Source organism: Piliocolobus tephrosceles, chromosome 8 (genome assembly GCF_002776525.5).
Source record: "Piliocolobus tephrosceles isolate RC106 chromosome 8, ASM277652v3, whole genome shotgun sequence".
NCBI classification, from domain to species: domain Eukaryota; kingdom Metazoa; phylum Chordata; class Mammalia; order Primates; family Cercopithecidae; genus Piliocolobus; species Piliocolobus tephrosceles.
In genome coordinates, this window is record NC_045441.1 from 116,538,746 (window position 1) to 116,559,890 (window position 21,145).

At 43.3% G+C, this 21,145-nt stretch overlaps 1 protein-coding gene across 11 annotated transcripts in view; it reads right to left on the reverse strand.

Moving 5' to 3' along the window:
- Positions 1–20,945, reverse strand: part of GRM8 (glutamate metabotropic receptor 8) — an 810,901-nt gene extending 789,956 nt beyond the window's left edge. For 3 of the 11 annotated variants that reach the window (XR_004229111.1, XM_031936131.1, XM_031936132.1), the window contains exons 1-2: positions 20,792–20,945; positions 10,648–11,468 (exon numbers count right to left, since the gene is read on the reverse strand). Coding sequence is in view for 8 of the 11 variants with exons in the window: in XM_031936131.1 (XP_031791991.1) it covers positions 10,648–11,157 (510 nt within the window). In the remaining 3 variants the exon portion in view is untranslated. Of the gene's footprint in view, positions 1–10,647; positions 11,469–16,202; positions 16,308–20,123; positions 20,370–20,791 lie in introns of those variants that run through there. The other 8 variants (XM_031936130.1, XM_031936128.1, XM_031936129.1 and 5 more) reach the window with 7 other exon arrangements.
- Between the last annotated feature and the right edge of the window lie 200 nt (positions 20,946–21,145).

The window sequence follows — 21,145 nt, forward strand, 5'->3', positions numbered from 1 at the left end:
GGGGTTTCATCATGTTTGTCAGGCTTGTCTTGAACTCCTGACCTGGTGATCCATCCGTCTTGGCCTCCCAAAGTGCTGGGATTACAGGTGTGAGCCATCGTGCCTGGCCTGGGTTGCTGTTTTTTTTAACAGATAAGGAAGTTTAAGATTTGGAGAGATTAACTATCTTTCTTAAGGTAACACAGTTAACAAGCATTATGTCAAAATTTGAACTTGGGCAGTCTGACTACAGAGCCCAACCTATTTCATATAATTCATATTAATCTATTTTACTCAAGAGCATCAGCACCACTAAATACACTAAAATAATCTATAACTTGAACAGACATCTCCTGATAACAAACATAATATCTATAAGTCACAAATAGCTAAGAAATTTACATGAGTATGGCATGGTATTTGTTCTAGAAGTAATATGAGTTCAAACACTCTGAGGTGAGATGATAAATCACTCTGAAAACTAATAGAATTGCCACCACATAAAGAAATGGTACAAGCACTAGTCGAAGCTAGAGGTCACTCTCAATCCATGTGCGAGGAAGCAAGAGTAAGACGCTAGAGCAAGAATAAGTCACCATCCACAAGTCCCAAGGGAGCTCAGTGGCACTGCAGGGGATACAGAGACAGATCCATGCTGTCCCTGAAACTGGGACTGTATTATACACCAAGGAAACCAGTCTCCCTAATCCCAGAGGGAGCCCTGAAGAGTCTTAGAGGGAGACTAATGGCCAACATTGAGAACACATGTTTATTTGTGGGGAAAAGAAAGAGATCAGCCTGTTACTGTGTCTATATAGAAGGAAGTAGACATAAGAGACTCCATTTAGTTCTGTATTTGAGATGCTGTTAATCTGTGACCCTACCCCCAACTTTGTCCTTGCAAGAGACATGTGGTGTGGTGACTCAAGGTTTAATGGATATTGGGCTGTGCAGGATGTGTCTTTGTTAAACAAGTACCTGAAGGCAGCTTGCTGGTTAAGAATCCTGCCCCTCCCTGGGCAATGGAATATCTCCGGGTAAAACCCATTGTGTGCTTTGTTTACTGAGTAAGGAGAAGACCGCCTTTAGGAATAAGGTGGGGCTTGCTGGAGCAATACTGCTAAAATGTTTATGGAGATGTTCGGGTATGCATCTCAAGGCACAGCATTTTCCTTTGAACTTATTCATGTTACAGGGATTTTTGTTCTTATGTCTTACTGCTGATTTCCTCCCTACAATGATCCTATTTTCTAGCTACTCCCTTATTTTTTAGATGGTAAAGATACTTATCAATAAATACTAAGGGAACTCAGAGGCCGGTGCCAGTGTGGGTCCTCTGAAAACACAGCACTGGTCCCCTGGGCCCCGCTTTTCTTTCTCTATACCTTGTCTCTGTGTATTATTTCCTTTTCTCAAGTCTCTCGTCCCACCTAACGAGAAGCACCCACAGGTGTGGAGAGGCAGGCCACCCCTTCATTTATTAGCTTGCTGAGCCTAATGAAGTAATACAGCAGAGACTGGCCTCATTCTAGAAACAGATAAAAGTGGCTGTGCACAATGCCATGCGTAGACCCCTACACCTTGCCAGCGTGGTGTTCCTTATGTATTCAAGATACATAAAGATTAGATGTATAGATGCAGGTTGTGAGGACAGTGTTTGGGGATAGAAAAAGTCCCCAATTACAGCTAAAAGAGATGTCTCTTTTGCCAGCAAGTGTGTTATATCAATTAAATGGGTAAATAAGCCCTTCCCCACTTTGAGGAAACAAGGGCCTCTTGTGACCCTCTATTGATTAAGACTGCTGTGGAACGTTATTTGCAATCGCAATGCATAATGGAAATCAGGAGGTAGCTGTCATGGTTTCTTCTGAAGACAAATTGCTGGTGGCTGAGGCATATCATAGCCTCCTTCGCCTTTTACTGTTCTCAATTCCCAATTAATGTGTATCTTACAATCTAAGTTTCTTAAATCAGTCTGCTCTACTGTCTCAAGTAGTAAAAATGCGTAAAATGGTAATCTACCTGACCCTACTTTAAGAAATAGTGTTTAAGTGACCGTTGCACTGATTATTATTCTGAGCTATGCATTACTTAATAAGGAACACAACTTCCAAAAATGCACACAATTAAAGATAAAGCCACACAACACCTGCTCTGATTATGACCAATATGAACAGAAATCCAACCAGGTGTGTGTCAAAAGCTGCTGTCAGACAGAACATTGTTTAATCTCACTTTTGTTTTGCACACTTTGACTTGCTAAGTCAGCCAGCAAGCAATTTGTATGGAGCAGTGCTTCTCAAAGTGTGATATGCAAAAGAGCAGCATCAGCATCACCTGGGAACCATTAGCAATGGCAATTCTCAGCCCCCACACTGGGCCTCCCCGGGCCCACTGAATCAGAAACTCTGCAAGTGGGCTCAGGAATGCGTGTTTCAACAAGCATTCTGGGTGATTTCTCGCATACTACAGTGTGATAACCATTGGACTGGGCACAGGACAGAATTCAGATTTTAAGTCTTCCTAGGAAGGCATTACCTTTGGTTGCAAAAAGCTATCAGAAGAGCCCAGGGAGACACCTGTGTTAAAACTACTGCAATCTTCAGTTGTGCTGTGAACCTAAAACCGCTATGAAGTGAAGTCTGTAAAATATAAAAAACCTGCAGTCTCTAGGGTGAATGGGTAGAAAGAGCACAGTACTTTCCTCATGCAGATTTATTTACATAGACCCTGACTTATTCTAGAAAGGTTTTCAGACAATTTTGTAAACCAAAATATATAACATCCAGTCACAAACCATTCTTATGGAAAGACTTCTCACTACTTTTCAAACAACCTCATTATTTAAAACACCGCAAACATAGGCATTTATCACTAAGTACGTTTTTAAGATGTCTTCAGTATTCACTGCAGGATCTCAGGCCATTTGAGGCTAGGAGAAAGAAAGGAAATTTGATTTAAATTCACCAAGTTTAAAATGTGCTCCGCCCAGGAGTCATGGGGCTCCCTGAACTGTCCGAGCATATGACCACAATGCTGATGCTAAGTTACTGCATGTTTCGAAGACACGTGGCTTGGAATGTCTGCGTCCTGTGACCCTGTCTTACAGCGAGATGCTTTTGGCAATTCACTCATCTGGCCCCTTTGTTGGTCCAAGAAAGGGTCCTATACCACCAAAATTCATTCTAGAGCTAATAGTATTCGGATGAGGCTCTAGCATTGTTTCAACTGTTTTTCAAATAACAAATTTGTAGAGCAAAGGGAAGTAACTTGTTTATCAGAGATTTGTAAAATAAAGTATGGTCCATCCATATGATTAAAAACCAAGCAACTATTAAAAAAATAAAGTCTTGCAGTTCTCATTCTTGATCAAACATCAGAATCACCTGGTGATCTTTTAAAACATACCAATGCAGGGCTCTACCCCAACCAATTTAACTGGTCCTGGCTAGGGTTTGGGTATCCAAAATTTTTAAAAGCTATGCTGGCAATGCTAACATGCAGCTGGGGTTGAGAATTACTGCAGTACATCTATATTAACCAACATGGAAATTTTCCCCAAATATATTAAGTGAAAAAGAAAGTCATAAGTCACATATCTATTAAATCATGTGTTCCTGTGTTATTAACGGATTTATGCATTTGGAAGTGGACTTTCCTTTTATACTATTTATTGCTTAAACCTTTCAAAATGAGAATGTGTTCATGTGTTTTACTTATTTTCTTTTTGATTGACAATTTATATGTATTTATGGGGCACAATATGATGGTTTATGTTTACAATATGGGGTGATTACATTGGCTAATTAACAAATCCATCCCCTCACACTTTTTTGGTGTATGGTGAAAACATTTAAGATCTACTCTTTTAACAATTTTGAAATATACAATGCAATTTCTTAATGTTAACAATACGTTTAAATGGAAATTTGTGGGAAAAAGAGAAAGCACATGAAAATAGGAATTCTCAAAATATAATGTTTCCTTCTTTCTCCACTTCTTCCTCTATATTAGTCTGCTTTCACACTGCTATAAAGAACTGCCAGATACTGGGTAATTTATAAAGGAAAGAGGTTTAATTGACTTACAGTTCAGCATGGCTGAGGAGGCCTCAGGAAACTCAGAATCACGGCAGAAGGCAAAGGAGAAGCAAGACACCTTCTCCACAAGGTGGCAGGAAAGAGAAGTGCCAAGTAAAGTGGGAAGAGCCCCTTATAAAACCATCAGATCTCATGAGAACTCACTCACTATCACGAGAACCACCACCATGGAGAAAACCACCCCCATGATTCAATTACCTCCACCTGGTCTCTCCTTTGACATGTGGGGATTATAGGGATTACATTTCAAAATGAGATTTGGGTGGGGACACAAAGCCTAAACATATCACCCTCCTTCTTTTCTAAAGGAGTATACAAGAAAAATAAACAAAATTATACTTGTTTCCCATCTATTCAACACATATTTCTAACATTGAGATTGGGATGAGGGAGAGAGTAGAGAGATTTGATGTATTCATTCATTCATTATTTCTCTGACAGGCCCATGCTAGGCGCTAGGAATATGGCAACAAACTAGATAGACATGGCCCCTGCCCACATGGTGCTTACAGTCTAGTGAGGGATGCAGACAAGTAGGTAAACAACCACAACACAGTGAGAGAGACACTAAGGAGAGGAAGCACAGGCTGCTTCTTTGTTACTTGTAACAAAGAGACAATCTAGTCAAGGAAAGTGAGAAAAAGATCCCCAAAGTGGAGGTGGACCTTCATCCTGGGAAAACCCCAGCCATTCAAGAGTTTTAAGAAGGGGAAAGACATTAACAAGTCTCCGTTTTGAAAGATCTCTGTAGGTGGGAGCGTAAGTGCTACTTACCAGTCATCTCTCATCTAAGGAGAATGAGCTCTTTTTAAAGTTAAATGAAACCTTGCTACAGTACCAAAGAGTTGACTGAAGAAGTTCACCTCCCAATTTTCATTATCTATTTGCCATCAAATGAGATTGAACATGAAATTTACCTCCTACTGAGTTTACTGACTGCACTCATTTATGAGTTCATCTCTAGATGAGCCCGGATATGGCAGATTTACCTTTTCAAAGTTTTGAAGCTAATAAAACCCACTGTATGCAATAAATAACTCAAAAACTGCTTGGCTTTATGGAAGTGGTTGCTACAATTGGTAGAGTGTCTTGGAAGAAAATATATCTTCATAAACATAGCAGGGTAGGCGAAGACTGCCAGGGAAACAAGATGCTTCTCAGTATTTCATTGACTTCACATGAAGATCAATCTTAGCCATTTACAACCAGCACACTTCCCTATAGGGTGAAATTATCTAGCCCACCCTCAAATGGATTTCTATTTAAAAGTCTCATTTGATTGCTTTGGGAAGGATACACTGCAGACTATCTAACCCCTATCCTTTAAGGGTAGAAAATTAACAACCCAGGTAAAATTAACTAGAAAAACAAAAGAGAGAGGAATTATATTTGACAGTGTCCTCTTATGACCCAATGTATCTTTGTGGACATTAATGTGAGTTACCTCCAGCATCAATGTGCTATTTTTAACTTAGAATATTCAGTCTTTGCTCAAAGTAAGACATACGATTAGTGTTTGGAGGAATCGATTTGCTTTAATTTAAAGGAGAGGAGTGGAAATGTTCTAGAAAGGGGAAAAATTTGAGCTCTTTATAAAACACAAATTTATGGGCTTCTCAAACATTTCCAAAGACCCTCTGCTTTTTAAATTCTTTCCAAACTACACAATCTCTTATGGGGACCTGGGCCCCTCTTTTCATTGGGTTATCTGCAATACAAAAGCCCCTGAGGTGTCATTTAGACCTCTGTCTAGGACGGAGCTGTCCTGGGTCTGCTATTCTGCAGTTACATGTCACATTATCCTAATTGATACTTCTGTTATCTAAAGCCATTAACATGCTATATGAGTGAAGCAATCACCTAGGTCTGCTCTGCCTCATGTTAGCTGATATACGATGTGTGTGTGCACGTGTGTATGTGTGTGTGTGTTAGGGTACACTAGTGCATCTAAAAAGTTCGGATCATTAAATTCTTGTTCTGTAACTCTCAAATTTGCTTCCACTCCCAACACACCTGAGGGAAATGGGACACTCATCTCAATAAAAAATAGTTCCCAGAGAGGGGCTTGGGAGGCACACATCATTCACTGGATCCTGTCATTCAAAAACCCTCCCCGTTAGTTTTAATAATGCAGCCCATACCCCTTGTGGGTGAGGCAACAGCAGTATGAACCCCACCATACACTCAGGGTTGAATATCACTAATCTAGTAAAGCATTCAGTATCCTATGGACCTATGCCACATGGCATCTTCTGTTCCCAGGTTGTGTCCAGCTCCAGGCCCTTATTCAACCCTCTTCTGAAGTTAAAGAGGCTCATTTTGTTCATTTGCGTCTAAGCTTGGATAAGAAGAGAAACAAAGATAGGATGACACCACTTCCCTCTAGATCAGATAAGCAGAGCCACCTGTATTCCAGCAGAGGCGGTGGCTATCCACTAAGTGCAGTCTCTGCTGGGGCTAAATGAACCTCCCCAGCTGATGCCGCCATCTCCTTTACGAAGACAAATCCCATTTCATTCCACAATTAGTGATCCTGAAGGAAATAAAATCCTCCTCTTACTTAAACATAGGCACACTAACATGCAGATAGCTGACAACATATAGATCTCTTGCATCAGGTTTTGATTAGGAGAACACTTGGGAATAGAAGGACTGGAAAGGTTGACACAGGAGGAGCAAGACTGAAGAAAGTGGTAAATGGGGCTGCGTGGAAGACATTGTCTCCTTCACATTTTAGTTCAGGAAGATGCTGCAGATAAAATACATGGCTTCCCAAAGTTGTCCAAAAAAAGAAAACAGACATTTAGGGATCACTTCCAAATATGGCCCAAATATTTTCCATAAAATTTTTAAACACATCACAACCATATTCTTAAAACCCCAATTTACGTTTATTGTTGAGCAGGACAGTGAGTAAGTTCATGAATTAAGACCCCGTTTGTATTCCTTATGATCAAGGTTCATTGCATGTCTTCAGTGGAGATGCTCTACCTTCTTCAACTCCATTATCTGGGAATAACTAGCAATACATTAATTTTTAGATTATTTATGGGCATATTTTTAGATTCTATGGGTCCTTCGCTACCCTGAAAGGGCCTAAGCTTGAGAAAACTGTCATAAAACTTATTTTTACTCAAGTCTTAGCCTTTGGAAAATTAGTATTTAAGAAAAGTATTGGCCGGGCGCGGTGGCTCAAGCCTGTAATCCCAGCACTTTGGGAGGCCGAGACGGGCGGATCACGAGGTCAGGAGATCGAGACCATCCTGGCTAACACGGTGAAACCCCGTCTCCACTAAAAAATACAAAAAACTAGCCGGGCGCCTGTAGTCCCAGCTACCTGGGAGGCTGAGGCAGGAGAATGGCGTAAACCCGGGAGGCGGAGCTTGCAGTGAGCTGAGATCAGGCCACTGCACTCCAGCCCGGGCGACAGAGCGAGACTCTGTCTCAAAAAAAAAAAAAAAAGTATTATTTTTCAAAAAGGAGCTATATGCCAATCTCCAATGCATTAACTGCTAATCATTCCTCTGATAACTATTGTAATATTTCATGTCTGTACTAGCATATATGTATAAACAGAAGTCATCCATACATAGAGTGGACAATTTTCTGTGCCAATTGTTTTATAATTAATATTACAAATGGAGTGCTAGCTGAAAGTCACATAAAAATCAAACTAAAGTAGCAAAAGTTGCTATTATCTAATTCACATTCTTATGGTTTCAGAACCACCTGTAAGATGGGCTAGGCACCTACATCCTCTCACTGATGGACTTTTGAATTACAGACAATTTTCAAGTCCAATAACTTGGTTAATAACTAGATTTGCTTCTGTAGGTTAAATGCTCACTCTGGGCCAGTGAACTGATCATGTTCGTCATGACGTCTACCATAACAGCGCCCCCTCCTGGTGATAAGTGACCCACTCCCTGCTTCAGTTAAGGGCGTCAAGAGCTGCCCTTTCATGTGTTGGTCCCTGTCTCAAGAGATGGCCTGGGGCATTGGACTCTGTCCAGAGGGTCAGTAGTAACCCTCTCACCCAGTCAGATGGGGTCTCTCCAGGATTACCCAAGAAATTAAGAGAACTAACCAGTCAGTGAGGAAAGAATAGAGAAGAGAGAAGCCAGATACCCGCTGCATAAAAACAAAACCCCTCTTGCCTTCAAGTGGCCTGGAGTTTCCTTCAATAGCCCAAAATACCAAAGGACATGACCCGGTCCTGATGGAAACCTTCCTGCATTTTCTCATTAAATATACCCAACAATCTAACAATCTTATTACTCCTATTTCGCAGATAAGCTGATTCTATGGCCAAAAAAAAAAAGAACAATGCAAACAAGCTTGGAAAACTTCGAATGAACACTTTATCTCCTCCACCACACTCCTCAAATCCTTGCCCACTTTTGGCTGGGCACCAGGCTACAGGAAACAGCCAGGATTCACAGGAGTTACAGTGGTATTGGCAGGAACCCTAACTGGTTTATAAGGGGAGGGAAACCAAAAGGAGTAGCTTCTTAGGAACCTTTTCCTCTCCTCTAAAAGTGGTGTTTTTGAACCACAGCTGCTAAGTTAAAAATAGAAAAGAGATGCCTTGGAGCAGGTGAGGAGGGAGTTCAAATCAGAGAGAAGAGTTATAGAAATGTCTGAGCTGGACACCACCCCAGAGCAGAAAATGCCACATGGCACAGAACTGGGGTAGCTGGGAGGAATCCTAGATCCCAAGATGTGGGAGGAAACCTGGAGAATTCTGGTTCCACATCTTGCCTCTAAGCAAGGAGTCCCTCTAAGAGAAATGGTAAACAACTGCCTAGTTTCCCTTGAAGGTTTCCAGAAATGGAGAACTAGAGCAACTCTGGCTATATGTCTTAATTGTGTCCTTCTCACTGTCAAGAGGTGCTTCTTAATGTCCTGTTCAAAAGTCTCCAGCACACCCTGAAGCCTGTTTGTGCCTCTTCAGTACTCCTTAGACACAGAGAGCTTCTGCTTAGCATCCTTCTTATTTGAGAAAATTTCATCTATCTGAAAATAGCCATTAAGTTGCCTCATAGCATTTTCTCTTCTGAACTAGGGAAATCCATACAGAGGCTGCACAGCCACTCAAGGGGATGTTACAAAGAGGATTCCAGTGCCATGAATGGGTCAGACTAGATGTGCCTCCAAGATATCTGCCAAGCCAGAAATCCTTTGATTCAATTCCTTTCATCGTTTGTGTGACATTTCCCATCACTTTGCTCACATTTGTCACAATACCTGTCATCTGCCCAATTTCTCCATATTCTTTTAATATTTCTAAATTTAATTTTTTTTTTTTTTTTTGAGACGGCATCTTGCTCTGTCACCCAGGCTGGAGTAGAGTGGCACGATCTCAGCTCACTGCAACCTCTACCTCCCAGGTTCAAGCAATTCTCCTCCCTCAGCCTCACAAGTAGCTGGGACTACAGGCATGTGCCACCACGCCCGGCTAATTTTTTGTATTTTTTTAGTAGAGACAGGGTTTCGCCGTGTTAGCCAGGATGGTCTCAATCTCCTGACCTCATGATCTGCCCATCTCAGCCTCCCAAAGTGCTGGGATTACAGGCATGAGTCACTGCACCCAGCCAGGAACCATTTTTTACAATATAAAACAAAGGCTCATTAATTCAGATTAAGTTGAAAAATTCATGTCCCACTGAGTAAGAAACCAGAGTGAAAGTATTTTCAATTAAACAAATTATGTCTATTACAAAAGACTACATATTTGTTATTAATAAATAAAATGAGAAAGTTAATGAAAATGGTGAGTTAACAATAACTTTATTTTTACGGCACTTCATACTTTTCAAAGTATTTTTACATATATTATTCCATATTTCCAATTTTATTCAATATATAAATGCAACATATGGGTAATAGATCACCAAACCTAAATCAAAAAGTCTAATTTATCCTGCTAAATTTGAACTTTTAATGCAATAAGAATTATATATAATTATTCCAAGTCTGTATCAGAGCAGTCTGAATGAATAAGGTTCTGTTCTATTGTAGTTATAATAAGCCTGACAATTTTATGGCCATCTCATCTCCCAGAGCGTCACTCCCATCTACACATTAGTAATAAATACTGTTTCTTCATGAACAAACTTTTGTCATAACAGAGCATCCCACCTTAAAGAAGTTTCACCCAGTAAATTTAATAGCTCAAATACCACAGAAATGTTTTCCATGATAAATGTGCTAAGAGTTCATTATTCTCTTTTAAAATGCTTTGATTTAAAATGAGCGTAATAAGGAGGTTATCCCAAGATGGCAAAGACCCAATATACCACAGAACTTTTCACCTTTCTCTTTGTTCAGGGAAAAAAAAAAAAAAAAAAAACACAGAGTCAAAATTAATCCAGTTAATTGTAAATAATGGAACTAAACCAACACATGTAGAATGCCCCATACAAAATGCCCCATTTGAGGAACCTGGTGACACAGAAAGGGTCTATGAGCACCTTCACCATCTTCAATTTCTTCTTAAACCTGCAGTTGGAGTCATAGCATTTCATTGTCCTTTCACAATGGTCAGAAAGACAATGCCTTTACCTACCTTAAAAAGTCTTAAAATGTTAGCAACCATGATGGACACGGAGCTTGCTGCAGCACCTATGACACCAGAAATCTTGTCAGGCTTGGTGAAAATGGGTGGATCTCCATTAGCACACTTCACATCCGAAGCGTCTTTCTCTATTAATGCCTGCACGAACGTTAGAGACTGCTCCAAAGCATAGGTGTCCCTAGAGCACGTGTCGAGGATGCGGACACCCAGAGTGATGTTGGAAAGGAGATCAGGGTCCTTGTTAATCTGGTCAATTGCATAAAGCATGGCCTCCAGTCTGTGAATCCCCTTTTCCTTCTTCAGCTCCCCACAAGGCACCCCTCTCTCTCCCTTTGCGTGGACAGGGAAGAGACCCCCCAAAATAATGTCCCCATCCACCCGTATGGAATGGGCATACTCTTGGCTGTGAGTTCTTTGCATCATTGTGAGGATCCAGTAGAACTTGGCGGTTAAGAGGAAGAAACAAGGGCAAGAGGCTGATCGCTTTCCCTCGCATACCATTTTCTCCACAGGTGGTATTGCAATCCAAGACCCAAAGTTTATTCTTGCCACAGAAGAAGGGGGACCACCTGAGGCTGTACCTTCTGGAGGCTACCATCAGGGCCCATAGGGAAAAGGCTCTGTGGGCATCAGCAAGTTTTCTTGATTTGAATGTCACAGTGAGTTTCCATCAGACCCCTAAGGTTCAATTTTATTTCCTTATACAATCAACTTGCCTGGAATGGTGCAAAAATTAGAACATCTGAGGTTCTGATGTTGGGATGAGGTCAACAATTCATGTCCTTGAAATCAGCCTCGTAGCAGAATTACTCCTGGGAAGAGAGGAAAAAAGGGGGTTCAGTTCAGTGGGTCTACATGTTTCACATTCTGCAGCCCTGTTCATGCCAGCATCTTAAAAAAAATCCCCTATTCAGTAAGAAACTAATTCTTTTTGTCCCCCGTGATTCTGAACACCTGGCTGCACTGCATCTAAATAGGGAGATTGATGACACTTTTGGAGCAAGGGAAACAGAACAGTATTAGGAACCAGGTTGATTCTCCCAAGCCAGAAAGCATTTTTATTTATCATTTTATTTCAATAAACCTTATTTCCATGAAGGTAAAAATCCTGCAACTGATGGCACCATTTCTTTTCAAATCTGTTTTTTTTTTTTTTTTTTTTTTGGTAGCTATCTGAATTTAGCATTCTAATTTTGTCAACAAAATCATAATAAAATATTATTTTCTGTGATGTATTCAACAAGCCAGTCATCTGTTAATGACTTTTATTTTTAGTGCCTCAAATTACCCAGTAGGAAAAAAGTGATTATTCAATTACAAAAAGTGAGAGAAAGAAATCCACCCAAAGAGCTAAAAAATGTGTAAGTTTTGTAGCTTGTGAAAAAAATTAACATAGAAAGTCAGCTATTTCGTATAAATTGTCTTATTCTTCTCTGGTAAGAAAACAAAGACTTGAAAATGAAACACACAGGGAAGGTGACATGTGAAGATATTCCTATTACCATTGTCAGGGTTTCCAGTTAATTTGTCGGGGTGGGAGCAATGTGTATATTAACAGTTCTGAGGGAAACATGCCTTGATCCCAGAATCACTAGAAGCAAATCAGAGTTGGTGATCAAATGAAGAGCTGCTTAATTCTGTCTGACTCGGTGGGGAAAACAGTTATTTCATCGAGACTAGAAATAACTTGGAATGAAAGTGTCTATAGGCAAATCTACAAAGTTTTTTCCTACGGCCTTCACCCTTAATTCCATAAGATTTTTTTCAAACGACTTTCGAAGAGATGTGACTGAAAATGAGAACTGACTTAACACAGGGAATCTGAGAGTTGTAACGCATAGCTAATTAAGAGAATAAACTGCACCAATTTACTTTGGCAGGATGGTTAATCTAATGCTCATTTCTAACCTATTTATGTATGGGTTTGAAACCTAAAATTTGGACAGTTCTCCTGTACCCTAGCCAACCAACATCTGCTTGTATTTTCCATTCACTTGTTCAAGTTCCAGTTCATAAAATTCTCTTTTTATCTTTCTTGTCTCGAAAGGAAAGATGGTGCTTCCCTGGGGGATACGTGAACATATGCCCAAACGTCTTCGAAGAAAGCTGCACTTTTTGCACTTTCAGATTAGAAAAGAGGGCTCATAGCATAGCAGCCCACTGCCCCATATTTCTGAGCAAACACCTGGTAGCCTAGCCAGCCAATGGCCCACTCGGCTGAGATAGTTCTGTGCAGCCTAAGATAAGTATTCACTGCCTCCCGGCACATATTAAGCCTTAGATTTCCTACGTGCTACCCCCAAAATACTTCGTCCTTTCTGATTTTTCTCACCACTTAACTGTTAGTCCCTCACACTCGATTCTCCTAGCAGCTGCTTTTCCCTCAGAAAATCTGTGATTCAATAACAGCCTGACCTCGGGCATTTCACAAAAGGAAACACTCAGAAAGTCAACCTGACTTTCTGGATGAAACCATTTAAGTGATAGGCCATAAATTACACTGGCCACCCATTAAGAGAAATAAGATTATGTTTTACAGTTTCACAAAGAAAACCAGTCACATGATAGTAAAACCTCATTAACTCCGATCACTAGTTGAGAATTTGAGACCAATTCCACGTGGCTGGGCTGACCCTTGTTCTGACAGAGTACAGACTAAATGAATAAATAAGGTGAAGAAGAAATGTCTAGGGGGAGTGTATGGGTCTTGATTTTCTCCAAAGGCCCGCCTTTCCTCTTTACACCAAGCCGTCCCCCAAGTACTTAAAACACTTATGAGAATAAATGGCTTTCAATTATAGACGAACATACAAACAGCCCATCTGTTCATCACAATGCATCCTTACCTATCCATGTGGCATTAACCTAGTTCCAGTTGCTGTACAGTCCAAAAAGTAATAAAATTGAGTCGCTTTTAAAATTATTGGTGATTGCAATATTGTTTACTCTCTTTGGTATCTCATAGCTTTATTTGGAGCTTTAATTTTTAAAAAAAGGTTGGGGGATGAATAGCAGTGAGGCAGGAATCAGTTTTGTTTAGTGGTTGAATGCACTGAAATGGAAAACGAGAGGTTCAGTTTTGGTTTCATTTCAGTTTCATTTATTGAACAGCTCACTTGAATTTTTGCTGGAGTTTCCGTCTCTGGGTCATAGAATTAATTGCATGTAACCTCTCTGAAGCTTGCTTTTCTTGTCTTTAAAGGGGCAATAGAATCTGCCACACAGCACACATGGAAAGCATAGTATCTGGCTCAGTAAATAGGAGTTATTGTTGCTAACTTAGTCTGTAATTCATTTTCTACTAGAGCAGAGCACCTCTTTCTGTATTTGCCCAGTTGGTGAGCTTTTACTGAATTTCGTTTGTCACTTTAAAAAATAAAATCAGAGCTACTTATAAAATATTTAAATCTTGCAGTTATTTTAAAATCTGATACACTGTCATAAAAATCAGACTCCACTGCCAGAAGGTTTAGTTTCCCCTTTTAAGAAACCTAAGGAAAAATGTGTTTGAAAGTTTGTGAGAAACTACATCAGTTAGGTTTCATTGTACAATCTTAAATTACTTATCTTGCTCTTGTACAATTCTTGTGAGCTTTAGTCCAAACTCATCCTAGTTTGAGTCTATGAGTTTTAAAGAAATCACAATCTTTCAGAGCTATAGATCCTAAATTTTATGTTTTGTGTTTGATTTAAAGTATAAACAGCTCCTCTCTCAAACTGACCTGCCTCTGATATGTGGCAGAAGCCTGGCCCATGCTGGACTGTTTCAAGGAGGCGTGAGGTCTAGACTCCCGAAACCAATCTCAGAGGGGGGCAAATCCTCTCAGCACTATGTCTGGGCCCACAGGGAGGGGCCGTGCAACCCTTTGGGGAGGCTGAACTATGAACCTTCATGGCCCTTCCTGTGCACTCCCCCGCCTGCCCACCCTTACTTACAGGGCACATCATGCATCACTGGGCCCTCCATGGGCAGTCCCCTGGCCTAAGGCTCCTGGGAGCAGGCACCCTGGCTGGACCCTAAGCCTGTGGCCCCCAAAATGTGCTCTGTTTCCTAAAAGGCCAGAAGGACAGCTCCTCACTGGCCAGAGCCCACAATTCTGCTTTATTTTCTACACACCTTCTCTGTACCAGTGTCAAGTACCTAACACAGTATCTCCACAAATTTTCATACCCCAGGCATTAGCTCTTGTATAAATGAGAAAAGAAGGCTCAGAGGGATTGAACATGGCCCCAACCCCTGAGCTGGTGAGTGGCAGTGCCACCAAAGTCATCTGTCCCAAAAGGTGGGTCTGTCATTGGAGAAAGCCCCCAGTGCTACAGGGACTCGCCATGGCAGCACGAGAGAAGGGAACGGCCCTGCCCCTCCACTGCAATCTTTCAGAAAGGTGCACATCTTTGATGCTTAGCTCTGGAAGAATAATAACATACTAATTAGGACGGGACAATCTGGGGGCATTTCCAGGGAGGTGATTTCTGAATCTCTCAAAGGGCTGAGAAGATCCAATGCAGTTTGTCGAAACACTTCTGCTCCAAATGAGGTCTCCTGGTCACGTTGATGTCAATGAGAACACACCCACCAATGCATGCAGGGCCTCTCTGGGTCTGCCATCACGTCTTCCTTAGCCATTTAGCAGGTACGATTAAAATATGATAGTGTAAAATCCTCACTGAGGAATACCATTATCCAATAATTGTAATTTTTTTCCTCATAAAAAGGCCAAAGCAGCATTCCTAGGCTGCATTCCATTCAGCTCCTTAACAGAAAAGTTAAGCTGAATATTCTCATCAATTCCTATGACTGCTCACACTTGCAGCTCTTTGGGTTGTTTTTGAAAATGCATCATATTTCTGTGTCATCTCCCATGCTGCAATATGTATGCATGTCTGTGGATTCTTGGTGGGGCAGAGTGAGGATGGGGCAGACAGAGCTTTCCCCTGGCAACAGAGGCCTGGAATCGGATCTTTGTCTGACAGTCACTGGCTGGTGACACTCCCAAGCACATAGAGGTGACATGTCCCCTCACCTCTGTGTGCTTCCATTTCCTCATCTGCGAAATGAGTGAGATGGACCACATAATCTCTAAGGTGTCTTCCAGCTTCCTATTCTGAGATTCTATTATTTCATAATAAGGGAATATGAGATTATGCTCAAACATCAGAGCAAGGCTTTGCCAACTGAACACAATAACTGATTTTGTTTGCAAGTTGAGTGACTTTTTTTCATCAGTGAGAGGATTGTGAAAGCTCTTCTACACAAGCCAGCCTCATATTTTAAAAAATCTGATACAGGAGAAGCTCGACTTACTAAACAGATAAATTAGAAAGTAATTATTTGCATTACAAAAGAATTCACCACAGGTTTCCTTTCAATAGCTAAATCCCAGGCGTTTAAAAACACAATCTGATTTAAGAGAATTCAATTTGTGCCCTTATTTTTCCAATAACACAGCTATTACACAAAAAGACCATATTTAAAGTAATGAGAAGCTACTTTTTATAATATGTATCAGATAAGAAGAGAGACAGTGGGTGACATCAACACTTACTGAATGCCTGCAGTGTGCCTGGAGCTGCAGACACATTATTTCATTTCCCTCTTAAAATACAACTATGAGGTTGGTATCACAGCCTCCATTCAAGATCTAAGGAACCTGAAAACAGAAAGATTATATGACTGTGTCTAAAGTCTCAGGCCAGGATTCAAATGCAGGACTGCCATTTTGTTCCTTCCCTTACTCCATGCCTCCTGGCAGGAGGCCATGCTGGATCTCAAACTAACTCTGATTTGATAATGAGGACTGTGAGTGGGATGTTCTAGAGTCCTAGGAGACACTGAATCTAGTCTTACTTCCCCCAGTACTCACTGTATAGCACTGAGCAAGTCACTTAACCAGATGTCAGTTTGTTTCTAAAATGGGGAATGATTCTCCCCCATCTCGCAATTTGTGAAATCAAACAATATAATGTGTGTCGAAGTACTTTATAAACTGCCAAGTACTATAAGAATGCACAGGGATACTATTAGTTTAACAATCCGTCCTAGAACTAAAATATGTTATTGGTGTATTGTACTTAGAAGATCTAAGAAAACCACTTTCTCATCATACTTGGGGCTAGTCAGACCTTAACAAGGGTCACAGGTCCAAAAAAGTCAACCCTGACAAGCCTATATGGAGAGCACAGAGCTTGAAGGAAAACTGGAAAGGATGCAAGAAGTCAATGGAAGTACCATATCTGACCTGGAGAACTAAAGGTCATGGTCACTGAGCATCTAAATCGCTATTCTGAAGAAAGCGGTGACAAGATAATCTCCTGTTGTGAAAACAGGAGAACCGGAAACCTTCCTAAGTTGTAGGCAGAATATAATGCTTCTATTGCTGGGTCATGACCACTGGAAAAGTCAGCCAATAAATAGCCAGCAGCTTTCTAGCTTTAGGCATAACCCTGCCTGGAAAAGTGTGAAATTGGCAACACATGTGTCCAACAATCTATACTCCTCTGAGACCTCTCCTAGATCTTCCCACTTCTGCTCACCTCCTGCCCTGCCCTGCCCTGCCCTCCCCAGAACTAGGTCTCTTCCTTCCCTCAGTGCCTTTGTTCTTTCGTTACCTTGGCCCTCCCCAGGGAGTGAGTGGATTCATTAGCAGGTATCAAAGCCTGAAGATGCATTACTGTCATCCCCAAATGGAACATCTGCATTCTCAAAATGATTCCTAGGAGAGCCATAATTTCTTTGCCAATTTCTTTGCCAATGGTGAAATATCACCATTAATAATGGTTAAGGCTGGCAATGTAACAAGCCAGAGCAGGGAGCTAGGAGTCAGGAGCCTCTCAATAGTACCTCTCAGATCACTCCAACAGCAATGGCCACCACTCAGAAAGGGTGTCCTTGGATGAGGCGATATTATGCTCAGAGTCCCTCCCAGTGAGTGGGTTTGTCACAATTTGTCAAAGTACCAAGTAGAAATGAAAATTAAAGAAAAAAAGAAGAAAGAGAGAAAGCCCAAATCTAAATTCCAATTCCCAACAGAAAGAAAACCCTCTCTTGAAATGAAAACAATAAGCCAGCCAACTCTCAGCTCATAGCCTCTTCTGCGAACAACATGAAGTGCCATCCCTCCTGAATGAACCACATTTGTGAGTCTGGGGATGCCCAGTCAGAGTCTGTCAAGAAAACAGCAAGTTTCCTGAACCTCTGCAAGCCAGCCAACTTGACAAGCATGCAGATGTGGACAGGTCTTGGCTGTGGCTCAGAAGAGAGAAATTCAAGCAGCCTCTTCTTTTAAGACACTGTGACAGAGCAACTCCACTCCCCCCAACTAAAGCGAGGTCATCTTTATGATGGGCATTCTAACTACCTGAGGAAGGTGGTAGGAAGGAAACTCGGAAGGAAAAAAACATGTGTGTAGTGTGCTGTGCATCGTGCCCTGAAGACAACGGAACATTCATACACAAAGATTGGCACGCAGTTGCCAATCTGAATGTCAGACGGGTTATTTGCTGCATAAATACCAATTAAACAAGCCCCGCAGCAGCTTCAACCTGCTCAGCCAACTTTGAAAAGAGCACATCTCTCCAGACCTCTAACTTTCCCCTGCACTCATTGGTGCTCAGCTCCTCCTTTTCTCTATTCCTTTCGGATGTAGATGTTTTTAGAATTATTCAAGCAGCCGTAACTTTCGAAGGGTGCATAATAGGGCAGAACTAGCTAGCACAATCCAAACAGAACAAATTGAGCCTAAATAACAGTATAGAGAGCTGTGTTCTCAGTATCTTCTTCTTTATTCTGGGTCAACTGTCTCCTACAAAGCCTCCCGTCATCTATTTCTCCCCGCATCCCTTATTCAGAAGCAAGAATTCTCTATCTTAGACATGGTACAACCTGTAGTTGACTCTAAAATGGGAAAATTGCATTTTAAAAAATCTTGGTTCGTTTTCCCTGATGGAGAAAGCTTTTCTTTTCAAAATTATCAAGGCACACATTTTCAAGAACCAGAGAATGAATTGCACACAGCTAACTGTGCCTCCTACAGAGATCTTTCACGGTATTATTCACAAGCAAGTGACCAAGGTAAACTAAAGTGGTTTCTGTAGCCATTTGCAATTATTGACAAACAATTTCATAACGGAAAATGGAAATTACAGGCAAGTGCAATAAGCTGTTTATCCACGATCTACCTGCTGGTGGCTCCTTTTCTCTATTTTTCTTTCAAGCAAAATACAAGGTATCATAGGAATGCATTTCTCCCGTTCATGATTTGTCTTGTATCTCCACCACCAACCCTGTTTTCCAGTTGTCAGTTGGCAGGATTTGTATTCAGTCGCGGTAGTAGCCTGGACTCTAGTGTATTCTTGGGTGTTCCAGAGACTCCCGCACCTTCAGGTTTGCGGGAAAGGATCCCCCAAACGGCAAATTAGGCATTCCTTCCTGGGGGCGGGACTTGCGTAGGGGACTTAAGGATTTCTGCAACCGGCGAGGGGATCTGTTTTCACCCCCGCTATCCAGGGTGCGCAGAGACCCTCTGACCCCAGGCTTCTCAATTTGGGCCACGGGGGAAGTAATTCCCCAGGGAACCGCGGGGGTGCCGTTTTGCGCAACTGGGTGACTTGCGTGCCCCTCCGCATTTCATGTGCACCAAGGGAGCGCGTGTCAGACGAAAGGAATTTTTTTTTTCTTTTTTGGTGATGCTGTTGTATTTTCACCAACTGTACGAAGCTCAAGGGATCTCCGAGCTTTCTGGCTGGGCAGATGGGCTTCGCGCTTGGCGTGGCTGAGCTATCTCTACCTCTGTTTCTATCTCTACCATAACAGCGGCCACTCAGCCCGCCCGTATCCCCTGTTCCCCCCCGCACATTCCTTTTTCTTCTCAGTTCCTTGGGCTGTTGAAGACGGGCTCTGGGGTGGATAGAGACTAGGGTCGTGGGGGGAGCGCCAGGCTACTCTTGCCTTTCCCGCGCCCCGGGCCATTCTGGCGCGGCCCCAGTGCCCCAGCGCGCTGGGAGTGCAGCCTGCGCCCCCGCCGCACCTGGCCGCCCAAGTGCCCACGCCCCGCACCGGGCCGCCCGAAACTGGGGCCGCGCCGGCCGCGGGAGCTGCCGAGGAGCTATCGGGGCGCGTTAGCTTTTGCTTTTTAAAGAAGATCCCCGAGACCTTTTCTCCATCCCCCAACCCCCAACAGGACACGGAACTCCGGCGTTTCCCGAAAGCCACAAAAGAGAGGCACGGAAATCCCAAGCTCGCCGTGCTAACTCGGAGAACGCAAACTCGAGACAGAGCGTGCGCCGTGCGGGGATGCGGTTGTCTAGGACTCCGAAGCCCCCGGCTTCCCCCGCGACCCCCATCCTCCCTAGATCCCGGTTAGACAGCCATCCAGCCCACGCTCAGAGGGCGGGGGTATTACCCCGACTCATCCTGAAAGCCGCTAACTTCGGAAATCCCTCCCGTTAGGTTCGCGAAACGAAGGTACCTCGTCATCTCGGCGGGGCAAGTCCGGATTCCACCAGGGCAGGTCCGGGAGGTCACCCGGGGCAGGCGATCCGAGGCAGAGCGCTTTAAAATCCTGCCGCCGCACGCCCCATCAGAGCGCCGAGCGCGCCTGCCCCTTTCCCGTCACCCTTCAGTCTCCCATTCGCCGACTAAACTTTTGGGGGATCACACCTCCAAGCCTTGGGAGTTCCGGATGAGGTCTCCCTCTTTTCTGAACCTCTTTACTGTAATGTAATCACGGGCAGACAAGAGGGGTGGCTGCCTTGTTCTTTGCAACGTAAAATCAACAGACACCCAATCAAGCTCCAATGCCCGGCCAGCCCCTCGCCCCCTGGTGCCCACTCTCCCTCTCCCCCCATTCCCGTCACCTCCGCCCGCCAGTTCTCTCACAGACTACAGGCGTGCGGGGCCATCTACTTGTGCTCAGGAAAAGCAAATCACTAGAGTGATCTGGGAAGGAATGGTGCACCTGGCTGTCCGCTGAACGGTTTTAGGGAAGAAAACGGAAAGGGGAATAAAACGGGGGGATTCTCCTTTTCCAACAAGCAGGGCGTTTCGGGGAAGTTTGGGGGCCGGGGGCTTTTTGTCCCGTGGTTCCGCACTTGCTTTGCTCGGAGCAGCTTTCTGCTGCCGGGCGGCGAGTCTTACCCTGCTCCCCGCAGAGGGCGCGGTGAGGAAGCCCGCCGGGGGCCCGCAGCTCCATGTCAGCGCCGCCGCCGCCGCCGCCGCCGCCGCCGCCGCCGCGTGAGGCGAGCACAGCGGCCGCACTTGTGGCTGATCTCCGAGCTGAGGGGGCTGAGCTGGCCGAGCCGGCGCCAAGTCTCTTCCATGTGAATAACAAATACTCCCACCGGCGGCCGCGATTGGTCTGCGCCCGGCGCCTCCCGATCCTCCGCCCGCGGCCATTCACCCCGCGCGGCGCGGGGAGCCGCGGCCGGGATCGCGCCCGGGATCGCCAATCGCTTCGCGCCAACCAGTCACCTCGGGAAGCAGGAGGAGGAA